This window comes from Zophobas morio, unplaced genomic scaffold, assembly GCF_036711695.1.
Source record: "Zophobas morio isolate AGI-343-1 ecotype UQ-CSIRO unplaced genomic scaffold, CSIRO_AGI_Zmor_V1 ptg000041l, whole genome shotgun sequence".
NCBI lineage: Eukaryota > Metazoa > Arthropoda > Insecta > Coleoptera > Tenebrionidae > Zophobas > Zophobas morio.
Genome location: NW_026972146.1, coordinates 4,849,379 through 4,871,951, shown reverse-complemented (window position 1 = coordinate 4,871,951; position 22,573 = coordinate 4,849,379). Strand labels below are relative to the sequence as shown.

Sequence of the window (22,573 nt, the reverse complement as noted above, 5' to 3'; positions counted from 1 at the left end):
CTATTTATACGTCGGGCTATAAATAAGAGAGGTGAGAGGTTGTCAGCGGGCGCGGATGGGCTTAACCCTTTGTCCTTCATCGTGTACCCACACCCTTTGTGCAGGCCAGGTGCTGTGGGCTCAAGGACGAAGAAATTCGCTGCCCGAGATGGTCGCGGGCGTGGGGTACCCGCGGGGGTTGGGGGTGCGGGAGGGCTGCTTTGGAGCCATTGTGAACGAAAACGATAACTTCCAACGGTACGATTTTATTGTGGTGACTTCGGGACGGTCTATTTCTAGTCTAGTTGTGATGTCACGATGTTTTTGTAAACATAGTGAAAGTTTTTTAATTAGCTGCGATCATACTTCTTCGGGTTTTATTGAGGGGACGTGGTAGTGGTTCGAACTGTGGATTCCGTTGGATTGTGTGGTAGTTATTTCAGTTCGATTATTTTGATGTTCTGTGTTATGTAGTGTATTGGCAGCTTATTTGAAACTTGAGCTCTTATCGTTTGGTTGGCCTTGGCATTCCTGCCTCTTTTTACATTTTCCATCTTTTGGTTCTTCGTCATTCTCGTTTCGTGGTTTATTGGCCCATTTTTTGCTGTTGTTTAGTGTTGGTGGCTTTATTGTTTGAAAACAAACAAAAAAAAAACTGTATTTCAGTAGCTGAGATTCAGGCAACCACCCAAGTCGTAATTCACATGCGGATTCCTATTTGTTTACGTTTTTTTGTTTGTTTCGCTTCTTAAGCAATTTGTATATTATGCGTAAAATGTATACAGTGTCCACGGTTTAGTATAATTATAATTCAAAACATAATCAAAGACGGCCATGAATTTCGAAAGTTTGTCTTTGATTGATGCTTACCAATTGACGGTAATTTGACAAGGCGAAAATTCTGTCAAATCTACGGCCGGGTTTGATCGTGTTTTTATTGCACTCTCGGTATGTCAATCATATTAATTAAAACTAGAAAAATGTCTAAGAAGTGGCAAATCTGCAACATTTTTTAATTTCAAAGGTGACTGTTTCTGTTTATTAAAATTTCGGTACCAGAATGTTAATGGCTGATTTGTATTATGTCAGTTCCTTGTGTCCTTATTTATTCATAAATGTCATTGTTTTAATATTATAATCGAATTAACCAATCAATGTGGAAAATATAGTTAGATTTACGTGGTTAAATTTTTACTTCCTGAGGATGAGTGGTCTAGAGTACGAGAAATTATGTCTCACATTTCCGTCTGTCTGTTTGTCTGTCTGGCCTCTGTCCGAATTATAATACTGGACTGATTGTTGTCATACTTTATATGTGTATTAGAAATATAGTGCAAATGGTAAAAATCTAACCAAAATTTGGCTAATAGTCCCCACCAGAAATAGGATGACGTGATCTCTGAAATTTACATTAGTAAATATTATTTAAATTTTGTAAAGTAGTATCCAGATTTTTGGGAAAAAATCGAAGATACTCGAAGAAATTTAACTTTGAAATTGCAAAAATTGGAAGCGTGGTAGATCATTAATGAAAATGTGACCGTCAATATACAATTTTGCCGAATACATGTTCAAATTTATGGCTGTTTTTGGAAAAAAAAACTGAGTGTGGTTAATTATTTAATCAGTCCTTTCCTCTGCGTTGAAAACCGTAAACTCAAATTTTATAATTTTTTTAAAGAAGCAGGTATATTATACCGAGTGTCTGGAAAATGGCAACAATCAACTGGTGAGTCCGGGGAAAATAGTAAAAAATCCCTTCTCAAAAATTGTCTAAAGTTTTCGAAACGTCTAAAATGTTCTTAGTTAATTTTAGTTCCTCTGGATCCAGTTTATAGAAACTTGTAAATGAGGATTAAATATTTAATTCGCTTTTTATAAACCGACCCCTAGTATTTTATTTTCGGATAAATCCAAAGGAATTTGGTGTTTTGTTGCTGGATGAAATTGAAAAAAATTTTGTGCCGCAGTGGTATTTTTTTTTAATTCGGGAGACTCTGGAATACCCATGGTGTTTTCTTTTGGAAGCCCATGGAGATTTTTTTTTTGTAAATTATTTAAATAATTTTTTGGGGACTTTGGTGTCCTATTTTTGGAAAATTCTGACCTGACTTGTTTTCGAGTTAATTTTGGGACCCCTTTTTTTTGAAATTTAAAACAATTTTGAGGTTCTAGGTATTCCTGTTTGGAGAGAATTTGAAAGTGCTTTGGAGCCTCTGGTGTCTTTTCTTATAATAATTTAATTAAATTTCTTAGAGGATAAGTCATCTGCCAAATTACTCTTCTTTTAGCAGGTATTAGCCCCGCCCACCCACCCTCTCTTTTCTTAGAAAGTATGTCATCTGCCAACAACAGTTTTATTTGAGAAGATACTAGCCCCGCCCACCCACCCTCTCTTTTCTTGGAGGGTATTTCATCTGCCAAAATCAGCCTTAGCAGGTACTAGCCCCACCCACCCACCCACCCTCTCTTTTCTTAGAGAGTATATCATCTGCCAAAATCAGTTTTATCTTAGAAGATATTAGCCCCGCCCACCCACCCTCTCTTTTCTTAGAGAGTATATCATCTGCCAAAATCAGTTTTATCTTAGAAGATATTAGCCCCGCCCACCCACCCTCTCTTTTCTTAGAGGGTATGTCATCTGCCAAACTCAGCCTTATCTTATCAGGTACTAGCCCCACCCACCCACCCTCTCTTTTCTTAGAGAATATGTCATTTGCTATATGTACGTTTTTTTCGTAATGTACATTATAAAGAATTTTTTTATTATTTTTTTCGGACTCCCGAAACCCCCGTACATAACGTGCTGAAGAGTTAATCTGCCATAATATGTATAATATCGTGTTGCGTGTTCTCTAACTAATGGCAACTCTAGATTCGTTGTTCAGGTGTCAATCGCACCGTATTCTGATATTCTAGTTAAAAAAGGTTGGGAAAACAACAGTTGGTTTCATTTCCGACGAAACTGGAAGTGGCCACGACGAAGTTAGAATGTTTGCCAAATTTATTTTCACTACAGGTAGTAGTTTTGAAAATAATTTGGACATCAATTGAGGTGAAAGACCCTTTATAAAGATGTATTTACATTCGTCGAGAGTAAAGTGTTTTGCCATCATTGTGTCAGTTATATTTTTGATTAATGATTCACTCTAAAAATGAATTGGTTGTTCCTCCATTAAAATAATAGAACTTAGATGTTTGAATTATTGATGTATCATAATGGAAAAATGAATGCATGCGACATAAAACGGTTAGTTCGTCAGGGTTTAACTGTTTTCAAACGAAGTACGTTTATTTATTTTTTTTTAACACGAAACAACATTTTTTTAATTTCGACAGCGTGATAAGTTTGGTAACAAAAAGTATCACGACTCTGACCTGACCTGGCCTGACCTGACGTGACCTGGGTTGACAATTAAAAATTCAACCTGCAGTTGACGTGTGATCTCAGGACATTATTTGCGTTCTAAAACGTGTGATTGAAAAAAAAATGAGTTGGACTTGATTCTGTATTAAAACGAAATTTGAGTTAGTAATCAATTTTAGGTTAATTTAAATTGACACTTCTACATGTAAACATTACGTACGATTTGTCAAAAATATCGGTTTTAACCTTAAAATAATCGACAGGATGATACACAGCCAACTACATAGTAGGTTACATGAAAGTGGGTAATTATTTGTGACTTAATAATTAAAAAAATCATAGTTTTATGTTTTTTTTTTGTCAAATTCGTGCAACCAATTGGCGTTACACGAATTTACCGTCGTGCACGCCACACCAATTTGGTCAATACTTTTTTTGCCTTTTTTTTTTCTTCGACCTCCCGTACTCCGCTTTCTCGCTCTCAATCAATTCAAACTTCAACACAAAACACCGTACCGCTCAAACTTTAACGAAGCCCCTACACGTTATCAAACATTCGACAAAAACTTCGCCCGTCTCCCCATTATCGACCTTCCACTAACCGCCCTTTTTTGCACCTCGTTTCCAGACACGACGAAAACGGAACAATGTCTGCTGAATCGCCTCGCCGATCAAGATCTCAGACGAGAGGAGGCGGGGGGAGCGCCGCCACAGTCACACCTCAGCAAGTCACGGACCCCACGATCCTAGACAGCGTCGCCGGATTCATCAACGACGTGGTCCCCACGGCGTACAACCTGCCCACGGAATTGGACGACAAGATCCAATGGGCGCACTTCGAGCAGCTCGACCAGGACGAGAGCTGGGGGGCGGCGTTCGACGGCGACAACGTCATCCCGCCGCCGCTGATCCTCGTTTTGGGGTACACCACGGGCATACAGGTTGCGTTTTTGGCGCAGTCGGTGGGATGGATTTAGTGTGTTTTGTTTGTTTGTAGATTTGGGCTGTGCCTGCGACGGGTGAAGCCACTGAGATCCTGTCGTGGCGCCACAGCACGCTACGCGTGCTGCGCCTCATCCCTACGCCCTTCAAGACCGGCGAAGACAACGTGGACTTGTTCGCGGCGTCCCGGCCCTTGATCGCCCTGTGCGATTCCGCCAGCAACTACAGTACTTTGACGTTTCGTTCGCTGAAAGGCGGGGTGGTGGATCCGGTGAGTGTAACCATTGTTTAAGTATATTATAGTTGGACAACCTAATACAAATTTTACTTCGCCTAAATAGTGAGCTTTAGGACAAGGAATCCAGGGGGCGTGGGACAAATTTTTCGTCAACGCGCATTTTCACTACAGTGAGCCAACGTATTAGGTTTATTTTACTCTAAATCAGATGGCGCCATCAAACATTAGCAAAGACAAACACCCTTCACTCTGCTCTTATACGAGGAGTTATCCATAAATCCATAATTAACATTGTTCCGTAAACAGTAATGTGTATAAACATATATGTACAAAATATGAAAATATACTTGACATAAAAAATATGAAGCAACGCGTTGTAACGTGATAAGAAAGAATTGAATTTAAATGAATTTGACGCATATTTTTATTTGACTATATCTGAAGACTGACAGAAACTTTCCAAGGGTTTTTAAACTGGTATAATTGTTTAGTTTTACAAGATTAAAGTAAAATAAGATTTTAAGTAAAATTTAGATTCGTGGTGTTACAAAAATATTAACACAAAATGAAAATATATGTTCAAAGTAAATAACAGAATGACATAAACTTTCGGCGTTAACATTACAAATAATTACAAGAGAGAAAAAAACGCATAAACAACTTAAGAGGCATGTTTGTAATATCGAGTTGTTAAAGGCTGCTTTGAAGACTGTTTGTTTCTATGAAAAACAATTGCTGTTATCGGACATTTTGGTAGATTTTGTTCCAAAAATCCGAGATAACTAATTGTTTCTTGAACTAGTTTCCGTAACTTCTAAAATTTAAAAAGGATACGCCGTTCTGCTATAATAAAATCTAGAATAAGGTCAAAATCACACTAATATTACATCTGATTTTGTTAACCACATGAATATAATTTACATTAAAATAAGTTACAGACATTGTTTGAAATGTTTATTATAGTTCGAAAACAAGATAAAATAAATAAATAAATAAATAAAATGTGCAGTTTATAAACTTCAGAATTTTAGTATAAAAATAATCATGTTTGAAGCTTTATTTTGTCTGTTCCATTTTATTTGGTGTATTGGGCACCTCTCGGGACACAACACCGACATCAGTGCACCGACCCAACGTTCTTCAACCGATGGGATGATTTATTACTTCCGTTATGCTGGCCCTACACACAGCGATTTGGTTTTCGGATTTTCGGCTAGATCTGCACAGTTAACTCTTTGCGCACTGCACACTGACATAGAGTATTTTGTTCACGCGAGCATCAAAAACATTATGCCGAAAGCACTTCTTCAAGTGTTATTTTTTTTAAAATGTCATATTTGTCAGCGTTTCCAAAATTTTCTTCTTTGCACAGGTCAACTAATTTTTCGTAAACCGCATTTTAAAATTTTTGTTATTGTATTTTTTACTTTTTAATTTTCTAAGGCATGAGAAATTTAAATGTCTCAATTTTTCAATATTTCAATTTTGGGCTTTTCCGATTCCTCCATTCCTTAAATTTTCTATTTCTCGATTTTTTTATTTTTCGATTTCTCAATCTTACGATGTTTCAATGATACGATTTCTCAATTTTTATCCTCTTCAATTTTACGGTTTTTAAATATTTCGATTTTTCAATTTTTCAAATTTTCACGTTTCTAAATTTTCAGTTTGCCGATTTCTAAAGTATTTTTTTTATTTGTCCATTTCTGGATTTCCTAAAGTTTTGATTTTTCACATCTTCAATTCCTCAATTTTTCGATTTTTTATAAGATTACGATTTTTCAATTTTGCTTTTTTAGATTTTCGATTTCTCAATTTTCCAATTTTTTAATTTCTCAATTTTTTGAATATTTCTTTCAGTTATGAAATTTTTCAATATTTCAATTTTTCGACTTTTCGATTTTTGAATTGATGTATTTTTTTTTGATTTCTCGCTTTTTTCCTTTTTGGATTTTCATTTATTGTAAACTTTAGATTTTTCAATTCTGGGACTGTTTAATGCCTCGATTTCTCAATTTTTAAACTTTTCGATGTTTTAATATTTCATTTTTTAAAATTCTAGGTTTTTCGATATCTCGAGTTTTCAGTTCTTCTATTTTTCAATTTTTCATTTTTCGATTTTTTGAATTTTAATTTTTGAATTTCCAGTTTTTCTTTTTTAAAATTTTTCGATTATTCAATTTTTTAATTTCTCAATTTATCGAATTCAAATGTTTCGTTGTTTTGATTGTTCGATTTCTCAAGTTTTCAATTTTTGACTTTCCTTTTCGGCTTCCGACTCCTCAATTTCTCGATCCTCCGATGTTTCGATTTTTGGATTTCTCGGTTTTTCAATTTTTTTCTTTTGAGCTTTTCAATTTCTGGATTTTCCAATTTTTCAATGCCTCGATTTTTCAATTTTTCAAATTGAATTGGATCTCTCGATTCTTCAATTTTGCGATATTTTAATTATTCATTGTTTTAAATTTTAGTTTTTTCGATTTCTCGATTTTTTGACTTTTCAGTTCTTCAGTATTTAAATTTTTGAATTTTTCAAATTTTTGCGTTAAATTTTCAGTTTTCTGATTTCTCAATTAATCTATTTTTGATTTTTCCACTTCTCAAAGTTTCGATTTTTCAGTTCTTCAATTCTTCGATTTTTCGACTTCGCTTTATTGGTTTGTCGATTTCTCAATTTTTGGATATTTCTTTCAGTTTTGATATTTTTCAATACTTCGATTCTTTCATTTTTCGACTTCTAGATTTTTCTATTTTTTATTTTTGGATTTTCAGTTTTTTGTTTTTTATTTTAATTTCTCAACTTTTTCATATTTTAATTTTTAAATTTCTAGATTTTTCAGTTTCTCGAGTTTCCAGTTCTATATTTTAATTTTTTAAATTTACGAATGTTTAAATTTTTTGAGATCTCAATTCATTGAGATTCGGATGTTTCGATGTTTTGATTATTCAGTCTCGCTTTATCAATTTTTTTCCATATTTTCGATTTTTCGATTTTGGCCTACTTCGGTTTCTCAATTTTTTGATTTTTCGACTTCTCGATTTTTCGACTCCTCGATTTTTTTTGTCTCTTGATTTTTCGATTTCTCGATGTCTCAATTTTTGAATTTTACAATGTTTCGATTTTTTGATTTGTTAATTTTTCGATTTTTTGCTTTTCGGTTTCTCGATTTTTCGATGTTTCGATTTTTGATTTATCCGATTTTTCAATTGTCCAATTTTTAAATTCTCGACTTCTCGATTCGTTGATTTTTCAGTTTTTCGATTATTAAATTTTAGATTTTTATTTTTATTTTTGATTTTTTGATGTTTGGATTTCTCCATTTTTCAGTTTTAGGATATTTTAACTTTTCAGTGTTTTAAATTTTAGATTTTTCGATTTTTTAGTTCTTCAATATTTTTTTATTTTTCAAATTTTGACGTTTCTGAATTTTTAGTTTTTGGATTTCTCAATTAATCTATTTTTTTATATTCCCATTTTTCCACTTCCTAAAGTTTCGATTTTTCAGTTCTTCAGTTCTTCAATTTTTCGATCATTCAGGTTTTTGATTTTTCAATTTTTCGATTTTTTAAGGTTGCGATTTTTAGACTCTGATTTTTTGACTTTTTTGTTTCTCAATTTTTTAATTTCCTAATTTTTTGATATTTCGTTCAATTTTGTGATTTTTCAGTTTTTCGTTTTCTCAATTTTAACTTTTCAATTTTTGAAATTATTAATTTTTTTCGATTTTTTGAGTTTTCGGTTCTCTATATTTCAATTTTTCAATTTTAGGAATTTTTAAATTTTCGATTGTCCATTTTTTTTTTATTTTTCGATTTTCCAATTTTTCGATGTTTCGATTTTTGAATTAACCGATTGTTCAATTTCTCGATTTTTAAATTTTAGATTTTCCAATTTTTATTTTTTTGATTTTTTTATGTTTCGATTTCTCGATTTTACAATTTTCCCATATTTGAATTTTTCAGTGTTTTAAATTTTCGATTTCGAGGATTTACTGTGTTACAGTAGTCATCAGTCATTACTCATCAAGAACGATTATTGCTGTGCGTTAAAATGCCTACATACTGATAAGCACGTCCATACAAGACACATTTAAGGCTGTTTTAGTATAATTTTTGCAATTCTAAATTTATTTCTTGATGTCTAAATCGTATATATTTAAATGGTGATGAATATTTTGTGATACAATCTTAGGATAAAATGCATTTTAGTTTCAAAAATAATATGTATTTAATGATTTGACTACTGTTAATAAAAAAAATACGTAAGAAGATGTTCATATTGAATTAATTTGGTGTTCATACTTTGATGATAATCCATGTTATTCTGGAGGCAAATTAGATGACTTGTTACTTATTAATTAAAGTAGTGGTCGTTTAATTTCGTATACCTTTAAAGTGGACGAAGGGACGCATATATTACAGTAGAGTCTTCAACACGTACGTTTACTTATTTTGTGACTGCTCCCCGTACAACGTACTGATTAATACGTCCGTTTACTACCTTATCGACATCACGTGCTTACGGACTATTTTTACCCCCTTTCGTAAGGTACCGCCACTTCATAGTGAAGCGAGTGAGATGTAAAATATATATTCATTCTTTTCTACATGGGAAAGTGATTGTCCGTATAGGTTGTCCAACTATAATATACTTAAACAATGGTGTAACTGTGGCGCGGTGGGAGTAACTGTGACTCTCGTTGTTTCAGGTCAAGCAGATCCAGTTCAAAACTTCGATTTTGAACGTTTTGGCCAATAGGCACTCGGTGGTAGTGTCGTTTGCGGAGAAGATCGCCGTTTTCGACGCGTTTACGTTAGAAAATCGCGTAAGCATTACGACTTGCTATTTGAGTCCTGGTATTCAACCGAATCCGATAGCGTTAGGAGCTAGGTGGTTGGCGTATGCGGAGAAGAAGCTGATTGCGGGGAATAGGAGTGGAGGAGGGAACGAGGGGGAAGGAGTACAAGTATGTATAGGGTGATGGGGGTTTCTATGGTAATTGTTGAAGTTTCAGAGTTACACTGCTACGGTTTTGCATGCGGCGAAGTCGTTGGGTCGGGGGATTAGGGAGTTTACGGAATCGGTGGCGGGGAGTCTGACTGGGAATCCCAATTTTAGGCCGGGGTCCTCGACGAGTAGTCCGCAGGCGGGAGGAGCGGCGGATGTTCCTCAGAAGGGCATAGTAACAATTTTAGATATAGAGGTGAGGATTGGTAAAGTGTTGTAATAATGGACCGCGCCTACAAAAACAAGATTTATTAAGGTTTTATCGCGACAATTAGTGCAAAACTAACAATATCCATAAAGTTTAAGCGGTGCTCGCACACGATTATTTCTATTCCATTATGTCGATGTTTGATCGTATAATGTCACGCGATATGGGCCGGAGTGCGTAAAATTGGATTAACACACATAACTCGGTTGTAATTGTAACTTTTTATCTCTCGTTGTTATAAACATGGTTTACAAACAAATGTAAAACTCTTCGCTTGGTATCGCGTAGAACAGGTTTTTTGTTGGGTACTATTGGATCAAAAACTCTGCAGTTACAATACCAAATTTTGAACAAATGTTATTAACGTTTGATTTCAACTTATCACCATTGAAGATAAGCTAATCCATGGATTAAAGCATGAATAGAACCTCAACTTAACTGTATCTCAACCGCCGTTATAACCTCACACATCACTTATAAATTGACATTTGACAGCTTTCGAAGTTGTCAAAAAATCGTTTCAAGGCAATGTGACGTGACGTGACGTGGCTGGTGCGCAAAGCAGACGAAAATTCATCCACTGGAAGAGAAAACCATGTGTTGTACAGTTTTAATTTTATAAATAACCTATCTAAAATGTTCAGAATATGATGAGTCTATACTTGTGATTTACCATTCCATTTATATTTTTTGGATTTGTTTATACATACAGGGTGACTCAAAAAAAATAATGACTGAGTCAATTTATTTTATTGAAGAAATCAAGAATTGCAAAACTGAATACTTTGAAATCTTGACAATTAGTTGTAACCTGAGCCCATTTTTTTTTGCAATATCTGTGATGTGCTATTAGTTTCCGTAACTTATAAAATTAGAAAAAAAACCTGTTCTGCTCTAATAAAATCGAGAATATGCTCAAAATCACACTAATATTAGGTCTAATTGTGCCGACCATAGTTATAAAATTCACATTAAAATAAGTCACGGACATTTTTTGAAGAGTACTACATTTCAAAAAACAAAAAAAATGTTCAGTTTATAAACTTCATAATTTTGGTTTAAAGTTGATCAATCATGTTTGACGCTTTATTTTATCCGTTTCATTTGTTATCCTTTACTGCGGTCTCTCTTGAGTCGAGGTGTAACACCGGACCGAACGTTCTTCGACCGACATCTTTTCGATGACAAATTTAATCTTCGCATACTTCAGCGTAGTTAGTGAACTCGTTGTGACCACTGAAATATACAAAGCCACGATCAAAATGTATTTGCTTATCTTCGCCAAAAAATGCATGACGTCATCGCAAAATTTGATATGATGAGTCTATACCTGTGATTTATCATTGCAGTAATATTTTTTAGATTTACTTATACAGCCCGTCTCAAAAAAAGGTCACTTCGATTTTCGATTTTTCGTATTTTCGACCAACCATTTCATCGAATTAGATTTTTCAGTTTCCATTTTTCTATCAACTTTTCGATTTTATTACTTTCCAATTTTCTGACTTTTCAAATTTGCGGTATTTTGAATTTTCGAGTTTTCAGTTTTTTCGTTTTTCGATTTTTTAATTTTTCGTTTTTTTGATTTTTCGATGTTTCGATTTTTTGATTTGCCATTCTTTCAATTTTTGATTTTTCGTCTTTCCATTTTTAGATTTTTGGATTTTTCTGTTCGTCAGTTTTTAGACTTTGCAATTTTTTGGCATTTTTCGATTATATTTTACTTTCCGATTTTTTTGATTTTTGAATTCTCGATTTTACGTTTTTAATTCTTCGATTTCCCATTTTTCAATTTTCCAGTTTTTTATAATTCTTCTATTCTCGATTTTTCGATTTTCCATTATTCAATAAATTTTTCGATTTTTCGGTTGTTTTATTTTTCGACCTTCGATTTTTCAACTTTCGATTATTCGATTTTCCATTTTCTGATTTTACGATTTTTCGATTTTCGTTTTTCCGCTTTTGTGGTTTTTCGATTTTTCTGTTTGTTTCAGTTTTTATGGTTCTGCAATTTGTTTTATTTTTCCATTTTTCAATTATTTTACTTTCCAATAGTTCGATTTTTGAATTTTCGGTTTTTCCATTTTTCGATTTGGGATTTTTCAATTTTTCGGTTTTTTAATTTTTCGTACATATTTCGATTTTCGATTTTTCAGATTTGTGGATTTGTGTCCGTTTTTTCGATTTTTAGAATATTGATGAATCGAATTTTCGATTTTTGAGCATTTCGATTTTTCGATTATCATTTTTACGATTTTTCAAAATCTCGATATTCGAGTTTTCGATTTTCCATTTTTCAAATTTTCAATTTTTAATTTTGCTTTTTTCGATTGTTGCTTTTTAGAATTTTCCCTTCTTCAGCTTTTAGATTTCAATTTTGTTACTTTCCGATTTTTCACTTTTCGATTTTTTTATTTTTTTTCGATCGTCGTTTTTTCGATTTTCATTTTTCCGATTTTTTTAATTTTCAATTTTTAGGCCTTGCAATTTTTTTACTTTTCGCTTTTTCGAGTATTTGTTTCATCGAATTTTCGATTTTTCGAGTTTCCGATTTTCGATTTTTCGGTTTTTCCATTTTCCGATTTTCGATTTTTCCATTTTTAGATATTTTTCGATTTTTTTTGATTTTTCGATTTTTCTGTTCGTCAGTTTTGAGACTTTGCAATTTTTACTTTTCCACTTTTCTATTATTTTAGTTTCGGATTATTCGATTTTTGAATTTTCGATTTTTTTTTCATTTTTCGATTTCCGATTTTTTAATTTTTCGTTTTTTCGGTTTTGTGAATTTCCAGTTTTTCGATCGACCTATGTATTAGATTAATTGAATTTTCGATTTTCGGTTTTTCCATTTTTAAATTTTTGATTTTCCAGTTTTGTATTTTCAGATTTTCTGTTTTTCGCATATCTGATTTATCAAATTTTCGATTTTTCGGCTTTTCGATTTTTCGATATTTGATTTTCGAATTTTCGAATGTACAGTTTTTCATTTTTCAGCTTTTAGACTTCAATTTTTTTACTTTTCGATTTTCCAAATTTTCGAGTTTCAATTTTCAGATTTTTGATTTTTCGATTTTCTTTTTAAATCTTTGAATTTTTCGGTTTTGATTTTTCGAATTTTTGTTTTTCAATTTTTCCATTCTTCGGTTTTTAGACTTCAATTTTCTTTCTTTTAAATTTTTCGATATTCTATTTTCCGCTTTTCGGAATTTTCGATTTTCAGTTTTCAGACTTTCGATCATTAGAATTTTGGATTTTTCAGTTTTATGATTTTTCGATTTTTAGAAAATTTGAGTAGTCGAATTTTCGATTTTTCAATTCATCGATTTTTCCATGTTCAATTTTTCAATTTAAATTTTGCGATTTTCAATTTATCCATTGTCGATTTTTAGAATTTTCGGTTTTTCAGTTTTTCTATTCTCAACTGTTAGACTTCAATTTATTTACTTCCCGATTTTTTGGTTTTCGATTTTCCAATTTTCAGAATTTCCAAGTTTCTTTATTCAGATTTTCGATTTTCCACTTTTTCGATTTTAGATTTTTCGAATTTTTGTTTTTCCAATTTTTTGCTTTTTCGATTTTTCTGTTCGCTTCAGTTTTTAGGCTTTGCAATTTTTTCTACTTTATATATTTTGATTATTTTAATTTCCGATTTTTTTAATTTTTGTTTTTGATTTTTTTAATTTTCAATATTACAAATTTTTGACTTTTCGATTTTTTGGTTTTCCCGTTTTTCAATTTTCGATTTTTCGATTTTTGAGGTTTGTGAATTTCCACCTTTCGATCGACCTAGGTATTTGATTCATTGAATTTTCGATTTTTTGATTAGCCATTTTTAGATTTTCGATTTTTACGATTTGTATTTTTCGATTTTCTGTTTTTTGCATTAGTGAATTTCAGTTTTTCCGATTTTTGATTTTGCGCATATTTGATTAATCAAATTTTCGAAAAAGTTACCATGCTTACAAAAACTTCAATACATCTACAATATTTCAAAGTATTCAGTTATGCTATTCTTGATTTCTTCAATAAAATAAATTGACTCAGTCATTAACTTTTTTGAGGCACTCTGTATAACCAAATCTAAAAAATATTAATGCAGTGATAAATCACAAGTATAAAAACTCATCATATTTTATACATTTAAAATAGGATTTATTCTGCAAAATTTTGAGGTGACGTCATAAATTTTTTAGAGGGGATAAGCAAATATGTTTTAATTAAAAATGTATCATGTTTATCATGACTTTAAAACATCTGCAAGATTTCAAAGTATTCGATTTTGCAAATTCAAAATTAAATTGCAAAATATTGTTTTATAATTTTGATTTTTTTTCTAAAAATCTGGACGTTTCGGATAAAAACTCAACACGGAGTCATGAACTACATGTGTAGGACTATGTTCCTGTATACAATTTAAAACCCATTTCCTATGCATAAATTTGAAGTGACGTCATCACATTATTGGTGGGGATGATTAGACAAATTTAATAATTTTGCGACATGTATGAAAAAAATATCAGTTAACAAAAGTGGCACGTTTTTATTATTATGCCAGTTACATGTCACTCAACGACAATATCGTTTTTTTTTTATTTATTTATTATGAACATTTAAGAGTATTTTATTTGAAAAAGTGATGACATTTTGTATACGGATCAATTGGTCGAAAGATGTTAGAAAGCAAAATAATTCCTGTCCGGACCATCGTTACTCACGATCGAAAGTGACCATGATTTTATGGGAACAACTACCTGCTAAATCTTCTCCGACAAATTTGAGAGAACTGGTGTGAGCCATAAATATTTCTTACCAAATGTAAATTTCGTTGTAGTTTGAGCCTACCTACAAATTCTGCCCTTGAAGGATTTGGACCGCCTTCTTCGGTGAGGGCAGGCAAAAACGATCCGCCCATAGACTCAAAACATTTGCGTGCGATTGTACCATGGTAGCAGATAGACAAACGAATCTTAACTCGTCATTACATATAACGACTACCGTTTTCAATTAACGTAGCAATCGCATTAGATAAAATTGAAAAATCGGCGACTCGTAAGTGCGCCCGTCAAGCCAATTAAAATGTCAGGTGAGGCAGATAACTGCCAATAGTATAAAACAAAAATTGCTAGGTGACAATGGTGCCAACCCAACTTTTTATTGAGTGGACGGATACAAATGACCCCCATCAATCTTCCATTTTCCAGAACAAGAACATAAACCCTAAAGAAAACATAATTCCGCAAGACGCTGTGATAGCCCACTTCGTGGCCCACACCGAGGCCATCGTCTGCTTGTCGTTCGACCCCAGCGGCATGCTCCTCCTCACCAGCGACAAGCGCGGCCACGATTTCCACGTGTTCCGGATACAGCCCCACCCCGGCGGGCCCGCGCTCGCCGCCGTGCACCACCTCTACATCCTGCACCGCGGCGACACCTCCGCCAAGGTCCAGGACATGTGCTTCTCGCCCGACTCCCGCTGGATCACCGTGTCCAGCTTGCGCGGCACGACGCACGTCTTCCCCGTCACGCCGTACGGGGGCAACATCAGCGTGCGCACCCACGCCACCGCCCACGTCGTCAACAAGATGTCGCGCTACCAGCGCTCCGCCGGCCTCACCTCCGAGGGCCGCTCCAGCAGCCCCGTGTCGCTCGCCGAGGCGCCCGTCAGCTTGTTCCCCTACCGCAACCCGCGGTTCCCGCCGTACCCGCAGCCCGCCGTCGTGCACCCGCTCGCCCAGATCCGGCAGCCGGTGTACGTGCAGGGGGCGGCGGCGGCGGCGGGCCGGCCGGCGGGCCGCCAGCGGCTGTCGTCGTCGTCGGAGGAGAACATCGCGCTGCGGGTGGTGGCGAGCTTCGCGCCGCCGCGCGCCTGGATGGACGCCAAGGGGCCGCGCGAGGCGGCGCACAAGCCCCACGTCAAGCCGGTGGAGTCGTTGTTCGTGATGTCGTGCTACGGCACGCTGATCCAGTACGACCTGGAGCCGCACCCGACGGCCTCGGTGCCGAAGGAGCGGGTGTGCAACGACACGCAGATCGAGCTGAAGGTGTGCGCCAAGGCGCAGTGGTCGCTGCATCGGAGGGTGAACGCGGTCGACGTGCCGCTGCCGATGTCCGAGGAGAATCTTAACCTGATCGCTCAAAGCGTGCCTCTGTATAAGAAGACGAAGCCGGACCACAACGACGACCACTGGCTGTCGCAGGTGGAGATCGTCACGCATTTAGGACCCCACAGGAGGCTCTGGATGGGACCCCAGTTCACGTTCAAGACGTACACGATCACGAACGGGTGAGTTATGGCTTTTCGTATATGTTTTCAGGGGTGCGATTTTGTTTCTCGATCGAAAAAAACTCGACAGCGATAAAATCTCGTTTGCTGATTGGTTGAGATGCTACATTTTTGTCACATTTCTCGATTCTGTCACGAAATCAAGTCTTCATGGAGTGATATTTTCTCGATAGCTCTGAGTGAAGTGATAAATTTTAAGTTAGGGCGGGTGGGCGGGCTTAAATTTTGTCTTTTAGTTTTAATATGTGTAGATTTCTTTTAGCAACATAAAATTTAAAATATGTTTAAAATGGAAAATTTGAATGAGGAAATATCGATTTTACGATTAGGCTCCGCTCCATAATTTTAAAATCTATATTTCCTTGTGCCATCTTAACCATGTTCTAAGTTTCTTGTTGTGTAAAGTTGGCTATCTATATTAAGAAAAAAATGGCAAAATATAAGCCCCGCCCACCCACCCTATCTCAATTGTGATGATTTTTTTTTTATTCGTCGTAATCCAAGAAGGCGGAACTTAACTGCAAAATCCTTATTTCTCTACGAAAAATTAAAAACATGTTTTTGAGTATCGGGTTGTTCACAGAAAACTATGTATATTAAGAAAAATAAAGTCAAAGATTAGGCCCCACCCATACCTGGCTCGAGCTCAATTCTCAATTGTGATTAATTTTTCATTCGTTGTCAGATGGAGGGGCGGCGTTAATTACAACATCCATATTTGTCTATAAGGATTTACTAATTTAAACATGTTTTAAGTTTCGTGTTCTGGAAAAACGGCTACGTGTATTAAGAAAAAAGGCAAAATATAAGCTCCGCCCACCCGCCCTATCTCAATTGTGATGTTTTTTTAATCGTCGAGAGCCAATGGAGCGGAATTTAATTGCAAAATTCATATTATTTCTCTATAAGAAATTGCCATGTAAGACATATTTTTGAGTAGTGTTGTTCAAAGAGTACAATGTATATTAAGAGAATTTATATTTTGCCTTTTTGTTCTTAATGTACATAGTATTCTTTGAACAACACAATACTCAAAAACATGTTTTTAATTTTTTGTAAAAAATATTCACGGCGAATAAAAAAAATCATCAGAATGGAGACAGGGCGGGTGGGCGGGCTTACATTTTGCCTCTTTGTTTTAATATGCGTAGACTTCTTTTCACAACACGAAATTTAAAATATGTTTAAAATGGAAAATTTGTATAAGGAAATATGGATTTTGCAATTAGGCTCCGACCCATAATTGCAAAATTTACATTTCCTTGCAAAATTGTACCATTTTAACCATGTTTTTAGTTTCTTGTGTAAAGATGGCTATGTACATTAAGAGAAAACAGGCAAACTATAAGCCCCGCCCACCCACCCTATCTCAATTGTGATTATTTGTTTTTATTCGTAGTGAACTAATCGGGCGGAGCTTAACTGCAAAATCCTTATTTCTCTACGAGAAATTAAAAACATGTATTTGAGTATCGGGTTGTTCAAAGAAAACTATGTATATTAAGAAAAACAAAGCTAAAGATTAGGCCCCGCCCATACCCGCCCCGATCTCAATTCTCAATTGTGATGAATTTTTCATTCATTGTTAGATTGAGGGGCGGGGCTTAATTACAAGATCCATATTTGTCTAGAAGAATTTACCATTTTAAACATGTTTTAAGTTTTTTGTTCTGATAGCGATAAAATCTCGTTTGCTGATTGGTTGAGAGGCTGAGTTGGTGAGATATTTCTGTCACATTTCTCGATTCTGTCACGAAATCAAGTCTTCATGGAGTGATATTTTCTCGATAGCTCTGAGTGAAGTGATAAATTTTGGAGACATAACCTCGAAAGTTATGACAAAATAGAAGTTCAAAATCGTAATTCTGAGTTATAAGCTCTTAAAATTAAGGTAATTGTAAACTTTTGAGCATTTTATAAGCTTATATGTAAAGAATACATGCACTTTTGCATTTAAAAGCTACGCAATGACATTTATCGCAAGTGATAATTGATCACTTCGATCGAGAAACAAAATCGCACCCCTGACGTTGTAAGACGTCTAGAGTATGGAAGAGTAGGTCCGCGTTTTCGTTTCGTCCATAAATTGATGTGTGGTTTATAGGACGGTTTTGGAAACGCGAGCCGTGGACGTGCGACGCTCCAAGCCGGTGAATATGCCGGTGAGCAAAGCCAACGCCATCTTGATCGAGTCGGGGTCAGCGAGCAGCTGCGAACAACTATTCCTGGATACATATCACAAAGCTTGCGAAGAAGTGGGCAGTGCTGGGGAGACTAGGCTCAAGGAAGATCTGGCCGATGCCATGTTGGAGTCGCCGGGCATCAGGGACACCGGTAGGTTTTGTGTTTTTGGTCACTAAAATGGTATCGCTAGTATATAATTTGTGTTTTATTTATTTTTGTATGGACAATTTAATAGAAATTAATATTATTTGTAGTGTAATATTATTGCACTGTTAGTCTTGCGCATTTTCTTATCGTTTACTAATAGTTGCGTTTGCAATATTTAACGTCTACAGTATACGAAGCTGTCTATATCTTTTTTTGTTTAAATTATTTCGAGGTGTTTTAGAGCATCTAGAAATACAGGGTGAGTCACTAAGCGCGCGTTCCTCGATATCTCGTTAATTGTTTGAAAAAGAAAAAAGTCGAAAAACAAACCGTACAACTTTGGTCTTTGATTTTTTTCTATTTCTAGTAATAATTAACAAGATATGGAAGGTCGTCGAATATTTTGAAGATTTTGATTTTGAAGGGGGCTTGACTAGCAACGTTTGCTGTACATATTGTATTTCATAGTCATCCCACGACTTCACCCTGTTGATGTTAATCTTGGTGGCGAAACGTTTAGAGCTGACAGTTGACATCACGGTGGTAGAAGTAAGGTGTGGAAACAAGCCGCTCCAATTTGTTGAATAAAACACGCATCCCAGTAGGCTTATTTACTACGAAATAGTATGCAGCACAGTATGTCCATCTATGTATTAACATTTCAACTTGTCAGTGTATTTATGAATGAAATAAGTGACAGATTCGTTGGAGGGAAAATAAATCACAGCACTACGGTTTGTGGTTGGTCTTTGGTGTGAATCGTGTGATTGGTGGATGATTCGACATTTGTGATTGGGTAATAAATGACATTGGCATAAATGTCAAAGATTTAATACAGTTTTCTATTACTTAATTTCAACTGATCTCTCTAGACGTCGCTGCGGTGTGGACAGATAATGACATATAATCCAAACCACGCGATTTGTGTTTTCTACCAATGATTTTGAGGAAAGTTATGAATGAGGTTTCCACACCTTACTTCTACCACCGTGGTTGACATTAAACTTTCGAGACCACAGCACACTTGAACAATGACATTTTTCATCCCCTGAGCGATAGCCAAGGGAGACCGTGTTGTGGTCTCTCCAATAAAAACCGTTTTAAAGTGGTTGACTTTTCCTCGAAACGACGACACAAATTACAAGCCATTCCTTCCACGATGGACTAACCGCCCCATCGTCTATAAACAGCTTCCGCATTTGGTGATTGGTCTAATCTCCACCTCATTCAATTACATAGCACTAAATACAAAAAAAAAAGCCGACGAGCCTCCGTCCAGCTTTGCTCCTCCGCGTCCTCACACCAGAACTAGCCAACGGCAGGCAAACTGACCACTTTCAAAAATGCGTCCAAAATTAAAATAACAAACGCACCCTTAACCCTACGCATACTCATTCCATCTCTTACTTCGGTCGAGGTGCATGTGTGCATGCTTTATTTACCTTTATTTTTTTCATTTCCTCTATCGCATTCTGTTCTTGTACAGCTGAGTGAACACGCCTCAGTATAACCTGCCATTGGCTTTTTCTGTTCAGGTGGGCGGTGCGTGATCGTGTCGATGAAACCGACCGCGACAGTTGCCAAAGTTGTGAACCCGTTAGGGACGGTGGTGACCGTCCAGTCCGACGACGACGACGCCGAGGAGGTCGTCGAGGACGTGGTGATTCACGAGAATTGCGACGAGGCGCTCTTCAGGCCGGTGGTGGCGCCGAAGGCGGTGTTCTACGCGGAGAACCGCCCCAAGCCCTGCCCGCCGGAGCACATCCTCACCAAGAGCCTGGAGGCCAACACCGAAGTCGCGGTCAAAATCATCAACCGCAAGGAGAAGGAGAAGAACAACAGGCTCGCCAATAAACATATCAACAGGTCGAGGGAGGGCTCGCCGAAGGTCAGGGCGAAGGACAACAAAGCGGCTGGGGGGAGGACGCACGGGGACGGGGTGGGGGCGCCCAAAGCCAAGAGCAAGGAGAAGAAGAAGGAAGACAAAGAACAAGGTGAGCGACACCTATTACTATTATTATTATTATTATTATTAGTATTATCATCGTATAATTTTTCAGATTGCTTATCAGAAAAGACCTCCCTCGACGTCCTCGACAGTTTCACCTGTGACTTGCCCCCTCTCGATTTCAAAATCGAGGAGCCGCCGAAAAAGAGCTCCGATTCGCCTCTCTACGAAAGCATTCTCAGGTTCGAGGACGCCGAAGACTGTGCCAGCAACGAAAAAGCGACGAACGCCTTAAACAAGAGCGAGTCGAAAATACCCGAAGGCGAGATTATGTGTTCGTCCGAGGACGACAAGCAGCTCACGCGGAAAACCCGCAAGCCCAAGACGAAACTCGGAGTGAAGATCACGAAGGAGAAGGAGAACGCGAGTCTGGTCGAGGAGGCTTCGTTGAACCCCCCGAAGCGCTCCTGGAATATCGTGGCGGCTTCCAAACCGAAAGAGAAGATCATAGATATAGATCTTCCCGAGATCGAGTGCGTGGAGACTTTCACGCTCCGGTTGCCGAAGAAAGAGAACTTGATCGATATCGACGTGGAGACGGCGAACGCGAAGAACGAGCTAGCCGACGATTTTAACCTGATGAAGCTGGATAAGTCGTCGGACGAGAACGGGAGTTCGCCGGCGGAGACGACGGAAAGCGACGACTCGAGTAAAGTACCGGCGGTTATAGAGGATGAGGAGAACGTAACGAGTACGCAGAATGTACAGACTTCGAAGAGCTCGAGGAGGAAATCGAAGAAAAAACGTAAATAAAGTGGGGTGTGGTGGATGAACTGACGACTTAGAGGTTAAGGGGGCGTCGGAATGACGTCACCGGCACATTTGGAATGAATCACAACAGCTTTTGGTTTTGCTTTTGGTTTTACACTTGGCGTTATTCCGATTTGAGATGCATTGTGAATGCTCATTGGGAGGGGAGCGGGATAAGTCGCTGCGTCAAGTTGGTTGCGCAGTTTGGCGGGAAGTGACATCAACTTAATTTCGGTACATACATTCCTCTCACTTCTTACTTAATGTTTCAGTTATGACGTCATGTTTTTGCTTTATAATAAATAGCCCATTATTATTGTTCGTAATAGTTTATAATAAAAATTTGTTCCTTTGAAATCTACTTGACGCAGTGACCAAAATGGCGGACGTTCGGCGCGCCATCTCGTGGCAGCTATCAAAAAAGCAAAATAAAACGCAATAATTTTCGTTGGGGTGGCAGTTTGGCGGCAGATTTCGACAATATTTCTTGGTTTAAGCGCGGACTGCGGTTAATCGAGTGGATCCGACGAGTCTCTAAATGCTCTCGTAACTATAATTTTAGTGCTGGGTTAGGATTTGCAATTTATTATAGGTATATAAAACGTATAAGTATTAAATGTGTTCACCTCAATTCGACAAAATTCTGTAAAATTGTACATATTCTAATTTTAAAGTTGATTTAAGTGAGTCATTGTGAAACTGTATTTCATTACACTAAAGAAAAACTAGCAAATAAAAAAGATCTCATCCTACGTGGCTTTTGATTGTTTTGTTTGTTTGGTTTAGTTTTTTCGTAGTTAAAATTTTTGAGTGCTTGCAGGGGGCGAACAGTCGGCGGAGTTGAACAGCAAAGACGTGGAAGATATAAGTTCGGCGAGCAGCTTCAGTTCAGCGAGTCGAGCATCGCCGACGCCGTCGTACAGTGATAATCTTTTACATTTTCCAGGTGATTCCAGCAGCAGCATGTGAACTTTTTTAGTTAATTGTGAATTGGAGCAAGTGCCACAGTTCCAGTGATTAGTTAATTTTAGTTAGGAAGGAATACAGCAATATTTTTTCATTTGGACTGATGTAAGATGTGATAAGGGAGGGATAGGTAATTGTGCATTTCGGAACGGCCATTTTCGTTCGTTGTAAGAATCTTCCATTTCGGTGCCCGTAGTTAGAAGAATCAAAAATTACTCAAAATAAGAAGATGTTAGCTAGTCGTTGATTTAATTTAGATAACTCAAGGAAAAAGTGATAGGTTAGTTAGACGAAATGTGATGTCATAACGTGGTAATCAAATAAGAAATAATGTTGGATGTTTAGGAGATTGTTTTGTCGCCAGACACTTTGCTAAATATTTTTATATACAATTATTACGAAAAGTTAGTTTTTCAAACTTATTTTGTACGATTTGTTCTTATATTTATACTCCCTAACAATACATTGTAAATAAATTGATGCTGATATCGAA

The 22,573-nt window shown here is 36.5% G+C and overlaps 1 protein-coding gene across 2 annotated transcripts in view; it reads left to right on the top strand.

The window, feature by feature from the left end:
* The window catches only part of LOC135140907 (breast carcinoma-amplified sequence 3 homolog), a 22,884-nt gene extending 311 nt beyond the window's left edge, over positions 1–22,573 (top strand). Inside the window, exons 3-11 of one of the 2 annotated variants that reach the window (XM_064071649.1) lie at positions 3,975–4,287; positions 4,344–4,559; positions 9,236–9,493; positions 9,536–9,730; positions 14,944–16,025; positions 18,130–18,359; positions 19,892–20,350; positions 20,417–21,109; positions 21,935–22,573. In XM_064071649.1, coding sequence (XP_063927719.1) covers positions 3,994–4,287; positions 4,344–4,559; positions 9,236–9,493; positions 9,536–9,730; positions 14,944–16,025; positions 18,130–18,359; positions 19,892–20,350; positions 20,417–21,109; positions 21,935–22,083 — 3,576 coding nt within the window. In that variant the 5' untranslated portion in view covers positions 3,975–3,993 and the 3' untranslated portion in view covers positions 22,084–22,573. The remainder of the gene's footprint in view (positions 1–3,974; positions 4,288–4,343; positions 4,560–9,235; positions 9,494–9,535; positions 9,731–14,943; positions 16,026–18,129; positions 18,360–19,891; positions 20,351–20,416; positions 21,110–21,934) is intronic. The other variant, XM_064071650.1, reaches the window with a different exon arrangement.